This window comes from Megalops cyprinoides, chromosome 7 (genome assembly GCF_013368585.1).
Source record: "Megalops cyprinoides isolate fMegCyp1 chromosome 7, fMegCyp1.pri, whole genome shotgun sequence".
NCBI classification, from domain to species: domain Eukaryota; kingdom Metazoa; phylum Chordata; class Actinopteri; order Elopiformes; family Megalopidae; genus Megalops; species Megalops cyprinoides.
Window position 1 is genome coordinate 14108540 of NC_050589.1, and position 14961 is coordinate 14123500.

At 39.7% G+C, this 14961-nt stretch overlaps 1 protein-coding gene across 1 annotated transcript; it reads right to left on the reverse strand.

Annotated features, from left to right (window-relative positions):
* Positions 1-2803: 2803 nt before the first annotated feature.
* oxtrl (oxytocin receptor like) lies at positions 2804-14264 on the reverse strand. The gene is made up of 2 exons (XM_036533222.1): positions 13343-14264; positions 2804-3051 (listed from the first exon to the last, which is right to left on the reverse strand). The coding sequence occupies exons 1-2, from the start codon at positions 14262-14264 to the stop codon at positions 2804-2806; spliced, it is 1170 nt and encodes a 389-aa protein (XP_036389115.1).
* Between the last annotated feature and the right edge of the window lie 697 nt (positions 14265-14961).

The window sequence follows — 14961 nt, forward strand, 5'->3', positions numbered from 1 at the left end:
GCTAGCTCAATGTTTCAAACTTTGGTCCATAATAGATGAACAACATAAACAGCAATATTTAAAAAAGCCCTGTTCAAGAGGAAAAACAAATCTAAAAACAAATTCAGTATTCTCTATTCTTTTTCTCCACAGTATCGATTTTGACCACTAGAGGGTACCAAGAGTGATCATGATGTCGTTCAACTGAACGCTCTCCACTGCCTGGTCATTGTAAGCGGCAAACAAGTTGGCACACTTCTAATCTCTAAAACAGAGACATACACACATATACACTCTTACAACATCTCAGAGAGAAGAATTTATTTTAATAAATTACCAGTCAAATTCGTTTGAAGTGTATACCACTAAATGAAAAAAGTATTTAATGAATATTTACTGAAAATTCTATTTACCATATAGACACAATGCAAATCACAACACTGAAAGTTGAAGAAAATCAGCAAAATCACCATCATTACTGTATGAAGGTTTCCTGGTCCAATAATTGATATAGTGATTTTTTAGCAGGAAAAACAGAGACAAAAATACTCTTTCTTGTATGCATTATCATTACAGAATTCAAAGTTGATACATTCGAAAAATACCTGGGACATTTATACAGTTTTTAAATTCTTTTAAATTATGGATGTAACCCTGACACCATCCTCCTGTTCAAAGTCAAATCACCAATCTTAAATCTATTCTACGTGTAGTGTTTCTCAACATTTATGAGCATAGCTGTGTATAACAAAGGCCAGCGACTTATGTCACTGTGGCATGTTATGCTTTCATACTTGAGGAGAGAGGTCAGATTTCAGTTTCTTAAATGCTATGAAAACATAGACACAGACAGAAGTATTCAATCTGAATTACACTCCAGAAATTACTTCTAAGAGAGACAAATAGGGCGAGCTCTGTGTGTCTTTTTCTTCAGGAGCCTTTCCTCTGTAAAATAAGTGTCGAACCATTACATCAAATGTGCAACCATTAAAATCTTAGAGTCTAGCCTGCTGTTAACACTTAGGTTCAACAACATACTAGAATAATACGAAACAAGAAACTGCATGTGTGAAATAGAGACACAAACAAATAAAGAATGCTCATTCTTTAACTGAAATCAAGAGATTCGTCAGCGTTTGCTGTTGTACAGCACTATCTTGAGTGGTGGCCTCAGTCTGGCACAAACTGCCACATAGTGCATCAGGCAAATATCAATCAAATGATCTGCAGACTCCATCAGGTGCAGGGCACTGTAGAGGCTGTAAGGCCACGTGCTTTGCGTGCTCATAACATACATTCTCTGTTCCCCACACCAAGAGTCCAGTCTTAGTCTATAGTGCTGCTTCTGCACTCCATTTCTTGAAACATTAAAGAATCTATACATAAATAACTCATCTACTGTTGATTTGTGTTTATATTAGAGTTCTATTTTAAAGGAAAATACACTGATGGGCCAAAACATTATGACCACCTGCCTAATATGTTGTTGGGCCTCCGTGTGTTGCCAAAACAGCGCCGACCCGCCAAGGCATGGACTCTACAAGACCCCTGAAGGTGTCCTGTGGTATCTGGCACCAAAACATTAGCAGCAGATCCTTCAAGTCCTGTAAGTTGCGTCGTGGAGCCGCTGTGGATTGGACTTGTTGGTCCAGCACATCCCACAGATGCTCAATCGGATTGAGATCTGGAGAATTTGGAGGCCAGGGCAACATCTTGAACACTTTATCATGTTCCTCAAACCATTCCCGAACAATGTGTGCAGTGTGGCAGGAGGCATTATCCTGCTGAAAGAGGCCACTGCCATCAGGGAATACCTTTGCCATGGAGGGAGGTACCTGGTCTGCAACAATGTTTAGGTAGGTGGCATGTGTCAAATTGACATCCACATGAATGGCCGGACCCAGGGTTTTCCAGCAGAACATTGCCCAGAGCATCACACTCCCTCCACCGGCTTGTTGTCTTCCCACAGCACATCCTGGTGTCATCAGTTCCCCAGGTAAACGGTGCACATGTACTTGGCCATCCACATGATCTAAAAGAAAACAGGACTCATCGGACCAGGTGCTTCTCTTCCACTGCTCCAAGGTCCAGTTCCGACACTTGCGTGCCCATTGTAGGCGCTTTCAACGGTGGACAGGGATCATCATGATCACTCTGATCGGTCTGCGGCTACACAGCCCCATACGCAGCAGGGTGCGATGCACTGTGTGTTGTGACTTGTGCCATAGTAGATCTTCTGTCGGTTTCGGACTAGACGGGATAGCCTTCGTTGCCCTCGCACACTGATGAGCCTTGGGCGCCCAACACCCTGTCACAGGTTTGTGGTTTGTCCCTCCTTGGACCACTTTTGGTAGGTACTCACCACTGCTGACTGGGAGCACCCTACAAGCCTTGCCGTTTCAGAGATGCTCTGACCCAGTCGTCTGGCCATAACAATTTGGCCCTTGTCAAAGTTGCTCAGGTCTTTACTCCTGCCCATTTCTCCTGCTTCCAACAAGTTGACTATGAGAACTGATTGTTGGTTTACCATCTAATCTACCCAGACCTTGACATGTGCCCTTGCTTGGAGATGCTCAACGTTATTCGGTTCACCTGTGAGTGGTCATAATCTTTTGGCTCATCAGTGTATGTAGGCAGTGTATTACATGAAATATGTATATATTTTTTTCTCTTTGTACATAAAATGATATCCCTTCATCTCTACTCCTCTCTTTCTCACTCTCACTCTCTCAGTAGATACTATTTATCTGTGTACTATTTAACAAGTCTAATTTCACTATCTGAAAAAAAAAAATGCAGTGCAATAGTCTTTAGTGAGCTGGATTCACGTTATGGAGGTCTGTGTGACGCTCTTCTGACTGCTAGTGCTTTTGATGACGTACGTGGAGGAGTTGCTCCGGCGGCTAGTCTCGCGCTTGCAGTTGCACTGAGAGGACTTCAGGTAGCGAGCGGAGCAGCACACAAAGCACTGCATCAGATCGCGGAAAAGATGCCCTGCGAAGAACATGTAGATCCACGGGTTGCAGCAGCTGTTCAGGCTGGCCAGTAGCATGGCAATGATGAAGGCCATTGCTAGAAGAGAGAGAAAGACTTTAGCCCTTTGCACGTCTGGGAGGTGTCCTCAAAGCCAGCTCAGGTAAGACGGATTGACCCTCTGGTCACCATTCATGCCAGGGACCACACTAACAAACTAGCTCTGGATTGGTATGGTACCTCTTCAATTCATTATGCAAAGCTGCCTTTGAGAAAACTTTGAACAGACCAAGCCACTGGTGTGGCTTTTTTATGGACCCCTTTTTATACTGAAATAAATGTGGCTCAAAAGATAATGAAGTTGCTGTTTGTCATATTGTCTGTGTGGTGCTGGGAGGGACGGATATTTTAAAAATCCACCAATGCAGCCACTTCAGCACCACCACCACAACAGGACCTTGGAGAGCACCCCAGGAGCCTGATGAGGGGAGCACCTGAGCTCAAGTACCTGCAACACAGCTGCGTCCATGTGAGGCTCATCGTGAGGAGCTCAGGAGCAGGCAGAGCAGCAGAGAGCAACCATCACAGCTCCTGTGTGCTCCTCTCTCCTCTGTCCTCGCAAGGAGAACCTCCCTACTTTTCCAGCCTCCGCTCTCTGGCCATAAACTCAATTCCAGCGAACCTCCGCCAATCTGATATGAGAGCTGTCTGGAGAAGAAGCTAGTCTTTTACTTTATGTTTCCTAATTTCACTGTGAGTTTATTTCAATAGATGGCCTTCTTGGAACTCTTTGCACAGTTCTGCCCCTCCCCTCAAGTCTAGCCTCACCATGGCTGCACCCCAGCCTGGTGTGCTTCTTCTATACATTTCAAGTTAACATTAAGCTGTTTACAACATTATCATAACATAACATTTAAAATAACAAGTGAATTATCTTTAAACAAGTTAAATGTTAATGATGTTAATAAGCTCAGTGATGATTACCAGTGCAATAAACACACATATATTTGTTCATCTAGTTCAACCATCAATGATTTTGTACTGCCAGTAGTTGGACATTATTATTACTTTCACAACCCTGACTTCTGTGTTACACAGTACTAGAGATGATCATCATTTATTTTTTATAATTTGGCAGGCATTCGTGTGTTGTAATTATTTTTGTTATTTTCAGAACCCAGAAAAATCTTCCTCATCTGTACATTTAAAAAGCTGTTCTCCAGTTGTGACAAGTTTTACTGAATCATACACACATTCTCTCTCTCTCTCTCTCTCTCTCTCTCTCTCTCTCTCTCTCTCTCTCTCTCTCTCTCACACACACACACACACACACACACACACAAACAAGAGCACAATTTGAATGCTTCAGTGGGTTGCTGGGATATATCACATAAAACACATTGCATTATGGTGTTGGGCTGACATTTACACTGTGGACTAGCCGCTGGTAGTGAAAGGGCATTTTGAAAATTAGTTCAGGATTAATAGAATTATCTTCTGTCCTGCATTTAACCTCTTCTTACAGATTCCTAATATTTTCTTTCTTCCATGTCCCCTTGCAGCTTTTAGAAGCTCCTTAAGATGGCTGTAATTTACCTCACAGCATTTAAAGTGAGATTGATGAGGCTGAAAGGGAAATGCACTCTAAAAAGAAAGCTGTTTTCACTTCTGGGCCTCTGACAGTTGCCTCTGTTGTGTAGAAGAGGTGTGGACATCAAGTTAAGAGGTATTTAATGTTATTTAATGGTCAGATGCCCAGCTACATCTAGTATAAACAGATAACAATGAGACATGGGAAGAGTTGAGCTGGGGGGTATTTCAGAAAGGTGGTTTAAGAAATCCTAAACTGTAGCCTGAAACTGTTGACCTGAAAACAGGCGTATTCACATAGCATTTAGTAAGCTATCACCTGTTGATCACAAAAATATTTGATTCCAACACTGAATCAAATCAGGGCACCTCTTACTTTTCAATATTTTCATAAGAAACAATTATGAGAGTGTACAATGAGTAACTTCATGTATTCTCAAAAAAGCAATACTTTGGCGGCAGCAAAGGAAAGAAAGCAGAAAAAACTGCTGATAGAGCGCATGCTTGTCAATAAAACATGTTTCTTTCAAGATAATTACTTCTTCAAATTCTCTCTTAACAGATCACAATTATTGGCAAATCTCACTTTCTGGAATATCCCCATATAAGGGACTCTGGATGAAACAACTCATACTTTTTGTGAACAAAAGGAGAGAGTGTTGTTCTACTTAAGTCTCTACACATACATGTGTGATAAACTGCACTAAAAACAGTTCCTGGCTCATCTCATTCACTGAAACTCCAAGGGATTAGATTTCCGCTAATAACATATATCCCATATCACTTTTCTAGAGGGTTGAAGAAGAGCATTCCATTTCCTATGTATGTAGAGCATTCCAAGAAGAGCATTCCATGTTCCTATGTAATTGGAAAAATACACATCAGGGAAGTTCAACAATACACCACATGCTTTTGCAGTGGGTTACAATTATTGTATAACTGCTCAAGAAATAAATAAAAATAAACAGCCACTTTAAACAGATTCAATATTTGTAAAAATACATATCATATGGGCAAAATATCATATGGAAAACATAAAGACTACTTTAGTATGAACAGGATGTAGACTGTTTGACTTGACTTTGAGTTTATTTTTCCAGAATGACAACCAAATAAGATATTCACAAATCGATAATGTTTTTCCCTACTACATACTTCAAATACATGCTTTAGGTTTCAGTGTTTCACTTATCAGGAGTTATCAACCCCTCAAAAATAGCGTGTACAAGGACAAATTAATGTTAATTCCCTTTGCATCCCACGTCAAAATATAATCTAACTAAGATGCACTAAAACCATTATCACACTATAAACCAACTGTGTTCAAATCTATACATTTTCTAAAGTTTTACAAAGTTCATTGGGGGGTTTTCCTCCAATGCTTCTCCCTATATGCCTCACTCAGCACAGTGCTAAAAATATGTACATATCATTCCCGAATAGAAACATTTGGATTTAAGATGCCTGGAAGTTAAATGGTCAGCCATGTTAGTTCTCCATCCTCTGCGCCAGGAAATTACTGTTCAGGGATGTTCTGTTTCACTCCAGTGGAATTGTCATTACACTGCACTAGACAAAATCTGAGCAACACTACCATTAAATGAAGAACTTCAACTTTAATCTCTGTACCTGTTGTAGGATATTTATTTCAAGCTTTGAAAATTCAGTGCGGTGTATGTTGCTTGTTTGTATGTTGCATGACCACTTCCTTCAGCTTTGTCTGAATCAATGACGTCTTGACCAAATTATGGTAACTTGAGCACACGCACAAAGTGCTATTAAATTTATGAGCAGTTAAACAAGAGAAGGCACGTTTTAATAGCTCCTCCATTTATCTCTGCTTTGGAGAAATGTGATCGTATCTTTTTCACACCCCTTATCCTATTCCAATCCTAGACAACTTAAAGTATAACCTAAACATATTGTCATGCGTAGTCTAGAGACCCACCACATGGGGGAGGAGGTGAGGGCCCGGGTGAGTAACCTTTAGAAGATGAGCTCATGGCATCGTTTTACAGTTGGAGGATAAATCACACAAAAATGACGGCATAAAGTCTAGTGTTCTTCAGCACATGAATAAATCAGGAAACCACCATGAATTACGCTGACAAATAGCTCCAGTCTGACAGGGACCGCAGCCTCTTTTGCAATTTATTGAGGCAGAAAACATCATTTAAAGGGTTCAGAAGGGGAAAAATGGAATGATGAATGGACAAATTGGAAAATCGCATCTCTAAGGTGAAAAGTGCTGCAAAGAATTAGGATGATAACCGGACCAAATGTGAAGAATCTTCTTTTATTACCAGTGGCTAATTTGAAGTTTCTTCATGGCTTCAATGGTTTCTTCCATTGCCAGACTAGTGATCTGCAACAGGGACCATGTGTTTCCTGGAGCTGAAATCCCACTTCATTTTTCAGTTCAAAACACAGGAGTCAGCCGTTATGCCCCAAACTGCACGTGCCATGGAAACCTAAGCCCCAGCACCACATCATTACACCCATTCCACTTCACATTAATCAGATACCTACAATGATTCCTCTGCCTCTACTGGTAGAAATCACACAAAATTGCTGTCTCTTGTGCTATCAAGAAAATTTGTAGCTGGCAATTCGGTTTGATTCAGTGCAGCTAAAAGAAGAGTCATGGTGCGTAGGCAGCAAGCTAGCTAGGAAGGCTTGGCCTCCTCTTGGGAACACTGGGTTAAATCCGGAAATTTGTTTAAATCCACCATTGTCTTAATCTGGAACATGGAGGAAGGGTCGGGGGAAGACAGTCCAGCACTCTAGGCTGCCAATTTATTACATATTGACCCCTGTTTTTGACTTAAGACTAGGGCTGTTGCAGTGAAGGAATTTAATCTAATTCGTGAACAGATGAACATGCATAAGGCAAATTGAATTCACTAAAACAACCTCATTTAGCCTAATGTAAAAAAATATTTGTTATTTCGTTTTTTAGCCACAAAAAATAAATAGGACTACTGTAAGCATTTTAACCCGCTGCTCTTTCGTTTTATAGTCACGAAAAATAAATATAATTTTCCCTGGTGTTTGCTTGAGGCAGGCGTTTATTTCACTGAAAGGGTCGTGCACACTGGCGATTTTACGAGGCCTGTGTTTATTGGAGACTGGGCTATTATTGGAAGTTTTATGGTACTTGTTTATTGTTAAATGCAAAACACAGAAGGGCAATGAGGCACAATAAGAATGCAAGGTAGGCTACACGCCTTTTCTCCTTAATGGAAAAAAAGGGATTAAGCCTAGCCTATAGCCTAGGCTAGCTATAAACTGTCAAATGAAAATAAATAAAGCAAATTGTTTAGGGTATATCTACGGAGCCCCTAAAGGGACATGAGCAAAAAAAAAAAAAAAAAATAGGGGACATGAGAAAAAAATTATCGAAGCTTCTCATGCTCATGAAAAACTATTTAATTTCTTTTTTTTTTTGCTCAACCGAAATAGTTTCTCGTGTGCACATGCGGTTGTGTGGTTCGCTTGCCAATACTGCGACAATATTGCGCTCATCGTGACAGCCCTACTAAGACAGGTGTAATGAATTAATACCAAATTAATAATATTAACATCATTTAAGTGGACCTTTCTTGCTTTGGCTGCTGCGAACTCTTCAGTTATCTTGGAGTAATCCAATTTGCGACAGTTTTGGTGCTCAAAAGAAATTTTGGCAAATCCATTCAAGCGATCTTGTGACATTGTCAATCGCAGATAGTTCTTTACAAGTTTGAGATGCGAAAAACTCCTCTCTCCTGATACCATGGTTACCGGCACAGGTAACAGTCAGCACAGGGCAATGCTAAGATTTGGGTACAAATCCTAAACATTTTCCTGGTAGATGTACCTAAGCATGTCAATGGGTGAATGGCACACATTCTTCTATTCTTCTATATTCAGCACCACTAGGCTTTGAACGTCTCATTATGATGACCATTACCACTGCTCAGAGTATGAAAATGTTCATAAAATTCCCTGCTCTTGGCAAAGCCATCGATTATTCAGTGATCGTGCTCTTAATTTTTGTAAAGCTCGTCATTGTGCGGCGCCCCCTAGTGATCTGGTGCCCAGTGTTTCCGCCGGCCCTGCATGGAGGCTTAACGGGAACCTCCCGGCCTGGAGCAAGAAAGTTTTCTGCAATCACTCCAGTTACTCTCAGCCAGTGGCTGTAAATGTCAACAGCTGTAAATGTCAAGTTGTTTTCACCTACTAAGGTGTAATTTCCTGGTGTATGTGTGTCAAATTATACAAATAATTGCTGTGCATATCGAGAGTAACAATGTTCACTTACATAAAATTCTCTCAGGAAATTACTTAAAATTAAAAAGTATCCCTAATCTGATTCAACACTTTATTTCCTTCTATATCTTTACAGTAAAGACCAGTAGTATGCTGTACATGGATTATAAGAAATTCTAAAGCACAGGAAGCTGAGCCTCATGAAAAGGAAACATACTTGTATCTCTTCAGTATTGTACTTCAGTGACAAAACATCAGCATTGAGAAACTGGTTTAGGGCATTGTGCCGCTCATCCTGGAAGGGTAACATTTTATATGCTCCCCATTTCTACATTTTGCATACTGCATCCACACTAATGATGGTGAAGACATGCACAGGTGTTTGAACATTACACTACACTGCCGCCCATGCCAAACACCCAGAGAAGGCTGTTTGTGACAAGGACAGGAAGGCACAACTTCCACCAGCGTATCCTTGTACCACTCTCACACCATTTCACACCAACTTGCTTCTTGAATTATGGTGAGAAAAACAGGATTCTTGTCCTTTAATTTAGGATCATCCCATTGGATCCCATAAATAAGGATGTAACAGGGGATTATCAATAAAAGGGCAGTTAAAAATAAAATTGTAAAAAAAAACAAACAAATTAATCTTTCAAATCACCATCACTAAATAAATTTGTTCTTAACATTAAAATAACCGTGCTGTACTTGGTACAATGCAAGATAAGAAAAAAGTGAATAAATATAATTATATAATAATATATCACTATATATAAATAATAATAATGCAACAATATAGAAGAAATGTGTAGGATAAAACTAAATTAACAATGTAATTGTTTTTAAGAGGAAAATGAAATAAATTTTCATTTCATTAACAATGTGACTAAAGTTAAAATGAAATATATAAGATATTATCTAACATACAGTAGCTCCACATTGCCTCAGAAACTATATGACTAGTCTTTCACTTTCAAATGTTAGCATGACAAATTTTTGCTGGTTTAGTGAGATAATTAAGAAAGCACAGCAACAGTGACCGAGTCTGACTGCACTGGCTGGAGAGGTATTCTCATTTCTTGCAAGTAAACAACACAATAATTCACTTTTTAAAAATTGCTTTCCTACACCATTCACTTTTAATGGTTTTCCTCCTCTGTATCTATGTAGAGATCCCTGGATACGTTTTAAATTATGTAACAGAATTGACAATCAGAAATCTCAATGCCACTACAGCAGCAAAGAAGATTGACGAGCGCTCTTTAAACCAGACACTGTGTGTCCCTATCTGTGGGCTGTTTCTGAGACAGGGCTTCCATTAGCATGGATGAAGTTCTGTCAGCGAGATAAGGGCTGCCTCAACCACTTCATATCACTCTTAAGAGGGCTGTCATGATAATACCTCCCTCACTAACATCCCTCCTAGGCAGCATTAGTGTGCTCATTGCACCAACCATGATGCTAATGGTCTCTTTATCTTCGCAGTATAAGAGGTAACTGAGGGACTCGAGACAAACTCATTTTAAGTACCATTGCTCAGACACACTAATGCTGCAATGCTTTTCCATGACACAGTGAGCATGGTTCTCAAGAGCCAGCAAAGTGGTATACTGTATGTATCGCCATGCAGCATTTTAACAGCTTTAACAGACCAGAGAGAATAACACAATTCTGATCAAAAGGAAAACAGAATGATCCTCTTTAATAAGACCAAAACTACAGCTAGTTAACCTGGAAGGCATAAAATGTGACTGTTAAACTATCATAATAGCACATATTCTGCACAGCCTTCTAAACTAAAGGATTAAAGTCTATGAACTCCTCACCAGAGGGCATGAAAGTAAAGAAAAATATAGTTAAAGCAAATCAAAGGCTGCAATTATTACATTTTTATTAAAAGTGATGACACTTACAAAGCTTACATATCATATAATGTAGGTACAACTTTTGTGTAAAGGTGTGATATTCCAAGCAGAATATTATGGCATTTATATTTTTCTGTAGCCTCAGATGAGTGGACCTGTGGTAAGTGCCTGTCTCTCCTGGTAGTGGAACATTGAGGGCTAACATACCTCTTGGCTTTATGGTCTTTAATGATGATATTCACTGCCCTTGATTAGGCACACTGTACCATCCATCACTGGCCTCTTGTCCAAGACATGAGGCTTGTTACAACTAAACCCTCTGAGTTGTCAAGACTAAAACCTTGCTTCTGATTTAATGATATGGTAGTACTGAGGAAGTGCGATCATATTTCTTAACCAGCATTTTTAGATTTCTTAAGTATGGGCCACTCATGTTTATTTGTTTATACACACACGCTCACACACACACACACACACACACACACACACACACACACACACACACACACACACATACATACATACATGTTATCTTCTGAATTATCATCTCTCAGCTGCTGGCTGTGAGAGGTTTCAATGACCGACAGACCCCTGAGTTCTCTATTACACTCTATTATTACATGGAAATGAAACTCCCCAAAAAAACCAGCACATAAAATTTTACACGGAGAAAAAACTTTGATGTTATAGATTACACAAGGATTTAAATGGCTGTGTATTATCTTTGAGTTTTCAAAAGGGTTTATATAGTCTCAGAGATGAACCTTTTCATTTCCTTGAGTATGGAATTTGTTAACACTCTAAAAACAGCTGTTCTGAATATTTATTCACTTGCGTAAAGTACCTCTCACAAGCCCAGTTGAAAGAAAATTCAGATATTCTGTAACAAAAAAAATAAACTGTTGATTCACCAATGCTACTGCAAGGTGCCAGTTGTGTTATTAGAAAAGCGAATAAGGGGTCTTGAGTGGCTCGGCTGGCAAAGCGTTTGCTTTGAGTGCAGGCTGAGCCCTATGGCCTGGGTTATGAAACCAGCTATGTCATTTGCCGATAATGATCGCGAGCTCACATTAGCGTAATATATTGACTTTGTTCTGCTGAGGATATGAGTGGGTGGGTTGGCCAGGGTTCCATGATCAGAGCACTCTGTCAACATCCTGCAGATCGTTTGTTGTCTGCAAGTTGCTCAGGCGACTTCAGCAGAGTTATGCCCATCCTCCAATGAGTGCCCACTTCACTTAGAGGCACACTGTGTGACTTGCAGTGCGGAAAAACAGCCTCATTGGTGAGTGATGTATCAGAGGACTGCATTTGTCTCACACTGTGTTCCTGCAAGCCTGCTGTGCATTTCCAAAACAGGGTTTCATAAAGGGCAAAAATAAAAGCAAGAGAGAAAGTATACAAGAATAAGAATATACCATACAGAATTACATGGTTGCTTTTCACACACACTCACACTTGCTATAATGACTGATTAGGTGAACTTATCAAACATGATACTAATAAGAAAAAAACATTATTGTACAAAAATAATTTGTTAGCTTCACTTTAAAGAAACTTGACTAACCTCAACTCATACTCAAACTAATTGATGCCTCTGTCTCAGACAGATTAAAGTGTGATATCAGATGTCAGGAGTGTGTAAATTCTCTGGGTTAAGATAGAGAGTATCAATGTATGGATGTGAAAAAAATGATATTCTAAATGTCAAGTTTTCTCAATACTTCCATTCTCAGGGTCAACATTGATTACCATGGTTGTTAGTGCTATCTTTATTTGGATTTACTCAGACACGCCATTCTACACTGTGATGGTGGAGGTACCATTTTTTCCCTGTACTGCGGTTAAACCTGTCTCTCGCAAACAGGGCTGCTCCAGGCGTAGGCTATGGATCTCATTCTTGTGTAGTGGCTAATGCTGAAGTGAGCTGTAATACGGCAGGTGCCTTTCATGCTTATTTTACAGAAGGACACAAAACCTTGATGGATTGCCTGCGTCGTCAACCCAAGGTAAGTAGTGAAGCACAAACAACACAAATTATTTAAATTAACGTTTCATTCATGTAAAATACCGATTTCCGGATCCTTAGTTAAAAGCGACGTATTTACAGTTTATTTATATTTTGATGCACTACTGTCGATTTAGGTTCGAAACAACTAGGCAAAAGAATATTGTATATTTTACGAGTAGAATATTGTATATTGTAAAAAAAATACTTATTAGTTAAAATTAGTTTGGGACATAGACGCTACCAAATACCAGTTTTATTGCGTTTTGCGTTGTGCCAAGATGCACGTCTTCAAGTCTTCATCCGCATCTAATTTTAACGAGATAGTGATTTTATTATATCTGAATACAAGATCCAACGTGAATAATACGTGAATCATTCATCAAAAGTGATTATACGAAGACTGAAGTCTACTCTATGCCTCAGTGTACACTCACAATCCGTCAAATTGTCATTGGTAGATACTGGGTCCATGCAACGGCGGCTGCAAAATATCATTGTTGGGAATGATTGATATAGATACAAATTGTCAAAACAAAGAAATAAATAATGAGCCGCAACCAGTTGCACTCATATTGGTTTAGAGTAGCGCATACAGACGAGCAACTATTTCACATGTTCACACCGTGAGGCTTTAGTGTATTGAGGGTGTTCATTTGTCGTAGAAGTTTACCTTCTCTGGGCGCCGCTGGGTCCCAAGCTGACCACATCTGTACGAAGAAGAAGGGCGTCCAGCAAACGATATAAGCCACGACTATCACAAAAGTCATTTTAACCGTTCTTATCTTTGCTTTGGAGATGAGTCTTACACTGCTCACCCGAGTCAACGCAGTGCCGTTGGATACCTTCGGGGTGAGAGTTATACACTGCTCCCTCCTGGTTTTCAGCTTAAAGTTTTGCCAAATTTTAAAGCTTATCAGTCCATAACAAACACTTAGTATTGCCACTGGTATTATGTAGATGGTTAGACTGATCCATGTCACATACGCTTTGGCACCCCAGGGCTGCACAAAGTCTCCCCAGCAATCATAAACTCCGTTCCCCACTTCTTTCAAAGAAAAGATGTACACTTGAGGGATGCTGAACAGCAAGCTAAGCACCCACGAGGCAATTACATAGAATCGGTCTTTTCTTCGATGCAAAGCGCGAAGTGGCTGGCATATCGCTAAGCATCTGTCTATTGACATTAAAACGAGCATGTACGTCGAGGCGAACATCCCGACGACCTGAAGATATTTCACCAGCCTGCACAAAAAGTCGGGTCCGTAAAACCTGAACGTAATGTCCCATATGAGTTGAGGCAGAACCTGAAATATCGCCACAACCAGATCTGCGATGCTTAGGTGTTTCATGAAATAATACATCCGTGACTGGCTGTGCTTGGAAGTGTGGATGGCGAGCAGTACACACAGATTGCCAGCCAGGGCGAGTAATAAGACCAGAACGAGCACGGTAACTTCGATTTTGGCCACCTCTTCGTTCCGCTTCAAGGGGTTCACTGTCTGGTTTGTCCCTTCGGTCTCGCTGCCAAGACTCGAATTTCTCCAGGATTCATTAATTGCCCAGAAATCTTGCTCTTTCGTAAGACTCTCCATCCCGTTCAAAAGTTGTCCTTGTATTATATAAATCCTCCAGTAGCAAACGGTATTGTTTCTTTAACTGATATTCTTCATACACCCGCAAACGTTGGTGAGCATATTCAAATGGTTTACTGTCATCCTTTGGTCTTTGTGTAATTACTTAGAGAGCCGTCGGATAATTTTTGGAAATTTACATGGTAGGATAATGTCAATCACCTAGTTAATTCCGATTGTCCAGGAAAGTGTGTCTTCTTTCACCCACTCAGATCAACCAGAAAGACTAGAAGAAAGAAATGTACACATATTCAATGCTTTTTTTGTCGCCCAGTTTATGGAAGTCCATTAATGTAAAGCAAAATGATGAATAATACAAAACCAAAAGAAAAAAAAAACTAGCATAAATAATAGTATGTTGCCGAAAACAATGGAAACTGTATGAACGTAACACTCGAATTACATCGAAAATCTGAACGAAATTTAAAGTGCAATTTGCTATCAAGTAAACAAAATGTCAACAAAAATAGTAGTAGTACTAATACCAGTACTACTGCTAGTAGTAGTAGCAATAATAATAATAATAATAATAATAATAATAATAATAATAAGAAGAAGAAGAAGAAGAACCATACCTGCAATTCGCTTCACAGTAAGTAATTCCATGTTTGTGTCTTTAAATTCTGCATTGTAAGGTTCTCTCGTTTTAGGAAGGGAT